Source organism: Bombina bombina, chromosome 3 (assembly GCF_027579735.1).
Source record: "Bombina bombina isolate aBomBom1 chromosome 3, aBomBom1.pri, whole genome shotgun sequence".
Lineage (NCBI taxonomy): Eukaryota > Metazoa > Chordata > Amphibia > Anura > Bombinatoridae > Bombina > Bombina bombina.
The window spans coordinates 559,414,810-559,421,477 of NC_069501.1; the positions used below are offsets into that span (position 1 = coordinate 559,414,810).

General features: G+C 35.0%; 1 protein-coding gene across 2 annotated transcripts; it reads left to right on the forward strand.

Moving 5' to 3' along the window:
- The first annotated feature begins 2,460 nt into the window (after window positions 1-2,460).
- On the forward strand, window positions 2,461-5,966 carry TMEM200B (transmembrane protein 200B). 2 transcript variants are annotated; one of them, XM_053704780.1, is made up of 2 exons: window positions 2,461-2,711; window positions 4,638-5,966. In XM_053704780.1, exon 2 carries the CDS (start codon window positions 4,640-4,642, stop codon window positions 5,492-5,494), a length of 855 nt encoding a protein of 284 aa, XP_053560755.1. In that variant the 5' UTR covers window positions 2,461-2,711; window positions 4,638-4,639; the 3' UTR covers window positions 5,495-5,966. The 2 variants fall into 2 exon arrangements, with proteins under 2 accessions (XP_053560755.1, XP_053560756.1); XM_053704781.1 differs by having other exon boundaries at window positions 2,461-2,656.
- The last annotated feature ends 702 nt before the right edge of the window (window positions 5,967-6,668 follow it).

The window sequence follows — 6,668 nt, forward strand, 5'->3', positions numbered from 1 at the left end:
TACATATATATTTATGTGTTAATATGTGTATATACAGTTACTTATATACATATATATTTATGTGTTAATATGTGTATATACAGTTACTTACATACATATATATTTATGAGTTTATATATGTATATACAGTTACTTATATACATATATATTTATGTGTTAATATGTGTATATACAGTTACTTATATACATATATATTTATGTGTTTATATATGTATATACAGTTACTTATATACATATATATTTATGTGTTAATATGTGTATATACAGTTACTTATATACATATATATTTATGTGTTAATATGTGTATATACAGTTACTTATATACATATATATTTATGTGTTAATATGTGTATATACAGTTACTTATATACATATATATTTATGTGTTAATATGTGTATATACACATATTAAAGGGACACTGAACCCAAATGTTTTCTTTCATGATTCAGATAGAGCATGACATTTTAAGCAACTTTCTAATTTACTTCTATTATCAAATTTTCTTTATTCTCTTGGTATCTTTATTTGAAATGCAAGAATGTAAGTTTAGATGCCGGACCATTTTTGGTGAACAACCTGGGTTGTTCTTGCTGTTTGGTGGATAAATTCATCCACCAATAAAAAAGTGCTGTCCAGAGTCCTAAACCAAAAACAAAAAAGCTTAGATGCCTTCTTTTTTAAATAAAGATAGCAAGAGAACAAATAAAAATTGATAATAGGAGTAAATTAGAAAGTTGCTTAAAATTGCATGCTCTATCTGAATCACAAAAGAAAAAATTTGGGTTCAGTGTCCCTTTAACACATAAATAAATATATATATTTATATATATATATTTATGTATATAGTCATATACATACAGTATATATTTACACTTTGCTGCCCTAGTTCTCATGCTGTGTCTGACGGCATGAGAACAAGGCTCCCATTGGAGCCTTTTGTAAGCGCACTCTCATGAGCACAATGCTTCCGTGCAATGCGAATGCGAGGTATCATTCGCATTGCACCTATTTCGTAATACCAGCGCACATTTGCATGCGCTGGTATTACAAAGTGGAGCGCAAATATTGCTTTAGTAAAAGCACTTAGATGGCAGCACTATTTCCAACATGTAGTGCACCAGAAATGTGCACACTACCTATCTAGATATCTCATTAACAAAGAATAACATTGGAACAATGCAAATTTGATATTGGAAACTTACAGTGGGTGTCCCAGACTAACTCATCAACAATGCTAAGTAAGTTTTTAAAAGGTTTTAGACTGGATTTTTATATCAGTATCTGTGCATATTCTTCTTTATAGTAGTGTCTATTACATGCAGTTATATGACAATTGGTGTATACTGTCCCTTTAAAAACTACTAAACATATCTAATTTCAATTTGCAGTTAGTGGGGATAGGCAATGTAACTGTTAAATGCCTTTGTTGCATAAGTTATAAGCATTTGTCACTGAAGACATTTAAATAAAACTATTATAATTTACGATTTAGATAGTGTGTGCAACTTTACAATTTCCTTATATTACCAATTATTTTCTTTCTTTTGCTATCCTTTGTTGAAGCATGATTTTCCATGAGAGCATACTTAGGTAAGCAGAACTGTACATGCGTCTTTAGCACTATATGACATTGCAAACACTTCTCAATATGCTCTCATAGGGGAAAAAAAGAAATTAGCTTTAACAAAGGATACTAAGAGAAACAAGTATGTTTGATAATAGATGTGAATTGTGAAGTTCTTTAACATTGCACACTATTTAAAACAGGAAAGTTTAATGTTGACTTCAATGTCCCTTTAATAACTGCACTACTGTGTACCCACATGCATTATGAAATACATGATATATACATTATAATGATTAAGAATATATGGTGCTGACCTATATAAAAAGGTAATTTTTCAGAGCCCTGTGAAATTCCAGTTTTCATATTTCGAGAAACTCTAAGTGAAGCAGTTACATTACTCTGTGTGTTTGCATCTACCTATCCATCTATAATATATATATATATAGATTAGATAGAATATATAGACTAGATAAGATAGATTAGATAGATAGATAGATAGATAGATAGATAGATAGATAGATAGAGACAGGAAGAAAGAGAAAGATAGACAGATAGACGTAGACAGATATAGATAGATGATAGATAGATAGATAGATAGATAGATAGATAGAGAGAGAGAGACAGAGAGTAAAGAGAAATCCTCAGAAAACATATGTATGGTGTAAGTGTTTTGTTAAACGTCTGTGCAGAACTTTTATTGCGACACTAATGAGTGCATTAGGGTTTTCTGAAAAATGTGATAGAATTTCAGGGGGAGGAAACTTAGGTTTACTGTAATCCTGTTTCTTGAGAACAGAGCCCTCCTCTCTCATCCAGCCTCAGCCTACTCTCCTCCCAGTTTTAAAAAAAAAGGGGAAAATAAATCAAGAAAAACTATGAATCTGACCCCAAATTTCAGACTACTTGGACAGAAGTTCAAGAAAGCAATGAGGCTTCCCCGGGCAAGACACCTACAGAGAAAAAGCAGGAGCCTACATAGAAGATAGTATGAGGAGCTGGTGTTCTAGAGAGAGAAACTTCAGTCTGTAGTTTACAGGAAGAAATATACTGAACAAGACAATGAGAGTTTGATGCTGTCTCTGAAGAAGGTACCGAATCTTCCCTTGTAGCTTGCAGGGACAATCCCAGCAGGGGTTAAATAAGGTGAGCTAGCTGCAGATTACAAGGCTCAGACAGGCTTGGGGAATTCTGAGTGACTTATTGACTGCAGAATATAGGGGCAGACACAGGTAGCCATCAATAATATATAGGGACCTCCTAATTAATTACAGATTATAGAGACAGCCAGGGGAATATAGTGTTCTTGCTTTAAAGGGGAAAATTATATGGATACAATGTGTTCTAATATGACCATTTGATGACATATTCTGAGTATTTCTATATTTATTTACAAATGCCACTAAAGTTTATTTCTCTCTTATAACCTTTTTATGTAATGTTCCCATAACACCCTCCTTCTCCCTTTCTCTTACAAACTATCTACATTCTTCATCTTATGTCCCTGATGTCTTTATTTCACTATAATGCCATATAAGGTGCTGTCCTGGTATTTAATAGACACGTATGACCTTAGATCTGTGGGAACATTTACTGCCCATGGACGGTGGAACAGTGGAGTGAAAGGGATAGAGGGAGAAGAAGAGGAGGCTGCTTTTACATGGCAGGGTTCACCCATTTGTTTCTAACTTTGGGAGACTGAGCAGTGGGACAGCAGGCAAATAAAGCATGGGGCTTGTTCACTAGTATTAACACAATGATCTGTGCTATATAGTTACTTCTGATCATCTATTTATCACACCCTTCTCTGCATAATGCAGCTCCATTTGTGCATTTGTTTAAAAATGATGCACTAATCTATAGCAACTGCTTTGTATTGCAGAGCTGTCGCTTAGCAGATCATATTTTCAAAGTAAATGTTCATCAAAACACTTGCATACACTCAGGTGGGTTGAATTAGCACATGTGTACTAAATATATTTGAGTAGTAATATATTTATTTATATATATTTATTTATATATATAAAATAATGCAGATGGCTAGAGCTAGTTAAGTCAACTGCTACTCTGAATAGAGACTCAAAAAGTGCTGCCCCCCCAATCTGCCACCCTAGGCAAGTGCCTTGTTTTGCCTAGACCAAAATATGCCCCTGTTAGCAGCACTACCCAGTACATTAAACCATTCCCCTACCAGACTTCTTCCCTATTTAAATTTAATTTACAAAAAAATAAAGTAAATAATCACACCTAGTTTAATAAGCCACAATTTTAATTTGGATAGCAACTGCAGTTATGATGATGTGATTTGATAGCGACAGAATTTCAATTCAATGTAAAAATGCCTCTAACTGCTACCATTGAATGTAATTCTTGTCTCTGTATGGTTGCAGCACTTGCTGTTGCTATGTAGGTATTTGTTACTTATGGCTGCAGAAATTTTACTTTTTAGGCTCTTTTGCTGTCAAATGTGACTCTCTTATAATATAGGCCTTTACATCTCTACAAAATGAAGTGAAATTTAGCTTAAAGGGACAGTCTAGTCCAAAATAAACTTTCATGATTCAGACAGGGCATGTCATTTTAAACAACCAATTTTTTTTATCACCAATTTTGCTTTGTTCTCTTGGTATTCTTAGTTAAAAACTAAGCCTAGGTAAGACTCATATGCTAATTTCTTAGACCTTGAAGGTCACCTGTAATCTGAATGCATTTTGACAGTTTTTTACCACTATATGGCATTAGTTCATGTGTTCTATATAGATAGCATTGAGCTCACACATGTGAAGTTACCTAGCAGTTAGCACTGATTGGCTAAAATGCAAGTCTGACAAAAGAACTGAAATAAGGGGGCAGTTTGCAGAGGCTTAGATACAAGGTAATCACAGAGGTAAAATGTGTATTAATATAACTGTGTTGGTTATGCAAAACTTGGGAATGGGTAATAAAGGGATTATCTATCTTTTTAAATAACAAAAATTCTGGTGTTGACTGTCCCTTTAATTTATTTGTGTGGCAATTAATATTTCAATTATATAACATTATATTTTCTCTTCTATCTTTTTTGTTTACTAGCCATGAAGCGCTTATCTACTCAACACCTAGATGTACATCTCTATCCTTGTCTGCTTGGATTGTTCCATAGATGTCACTCTCCTCCCCCAGCACTCGACTCCCCACCTCAGGGTAAATTGCGTTTTCGCTCCCCCCCAGGGGCTTTTGTGCTTCTGGGAATCCTCCTGGTAGTAACAGGACTAATTGTAGCTGTGATAGGTTACTGGCCTCACCACAGGTATAATACCTCTTCTCTATTGACTCCTCCTCCTCCTCCACAGTCACACCCCCATGTAGAAAGACTGAAATTGATCGGCCCAGTCATAATGGGTATTGGGCTTTTTGTCTTTATTTGCGCCAACACCCTTCTCTATGAAAATAGGGACACTGAAACAAGGATTCTTTTGCAAAACAGGGAATCAATACAGGGCCCCAATCATATAGCTCTGCATACCAGCTCAAGGGACCCAGCTCTAACCAAGAAGACATGGGAAGAAAGTTCTGGAGAGCTGGACAATAGGAGGAATGTATTAATTAGGGCACAGCTGTTGTGTCCTCCTAGTAATAATCTTTCGGCTTCTCTTGCTAGCATCCGCTCAGACCCATGCATTTCATCAAAGACCAGTGTAGGTGATAAATGGCGGCACGTGTTGGAAGCACAAGGGAGGGGCTATAGCTCAGATGTAAGGCTGGATATTACAGATGAGGAAGGAAAAAATAATTTTTTGGAGGTGCCTTCTAAAGAAGTGCAGAGCAGAAGCTGGCCAAGGCTGGAGAGAGGAGAAGGGAGTTATACAAAGCTGCACAATGCTAAAGAGAGAGAACTGGATGAAGGAGAGAGGGAGAGCAGCCAAGAAACTGTTCCAGAACTGGCATAATGCAGAATCATAGTTTTACAAACAAAATCTGTCTCAGTATGATGTAAACAGAAGGGAATTGTGGACATTGAGTCTGCCCCTTTTGCGGAGAGTGACACAATATAAATAAAATTAAAAGAAAAAAAATCCAAAACAGATGTGTTTAACATATTCCTCATCTGCTATGTTATTATGTGTATAGATACAATGAGGCCTAGTAAATGGATTTTTATTATAATTGTAATGCATTTTCATTATTTATTTCTGTAATTTAAATTGGAAAATTGTAGTTTTTCCCCCCATAATGGCTGGAGTGAATTCAGTGGAATGCAGAATCCTGACCTTCCTACATGTTGTGCATTGATTCATTGGATATGAACAGGAGCTCAGTTATATTTGTGCTTAATTGGCTACAGCAAAGGAGATCATATTTGCAGTACTAAAGAGGGTTATCAAGGGTTGTGCAAAATAAATTTAAATGTTTCCAAAATGAGAGTTTTAAGCGTGTGTATGCATTTTATTTGCGGATATTTTGCAATTCAGAGACTAATTATTAACGTGTATATATATATAAATAAAATGACTAATGATTGGAACCATTTTTGTCCTCACACACAGCTGCTTTTTTAATAGCTACAAACTTTCCTGGATTTAGGAGGACAGTTCTTTTCTAAGTGCTCTTTTTAATCTCATCCTCTTTTTGCTCTTTTTACGCCCAAATTAAACTTTCGTGATTCAGATAGGGCGTGCAATTTTAAATAACTTTCCAATTCACTTTTATCAGCAAATTGGTTTTGTTCTGTTGGTATTCTAGGTAGGTTCATAAATTATTTCTAAGCCGTTGAAGGTCGCATCTTATCTAAGTGCATTATAACAGTTTTTCCCAGCTAGACAGTACTAGCTCATGTGTGTCATATAACATTGTGCTCACTCCCCTGGAGTTACTTATGAGTCAGCACTGATTGGCTAAAATTCAAGTCTGTCAAAAGAACTGCGATATGGGGCAGTCTACAGAGGTTTAGATACAAGGTAATCACAGAGGTAAAAAAAATATATATTAATATAACCATGTTGGCTGCGCAAAACTGGTGAATGGGTAAAAAAGGGATTATTTATCTTTTTCAACAATTAACATTTTCAAGTAGACTGTCCCTTTAAGCTGTTCATTTTAGGCAGATTCTCTGTTTAGAGGCAG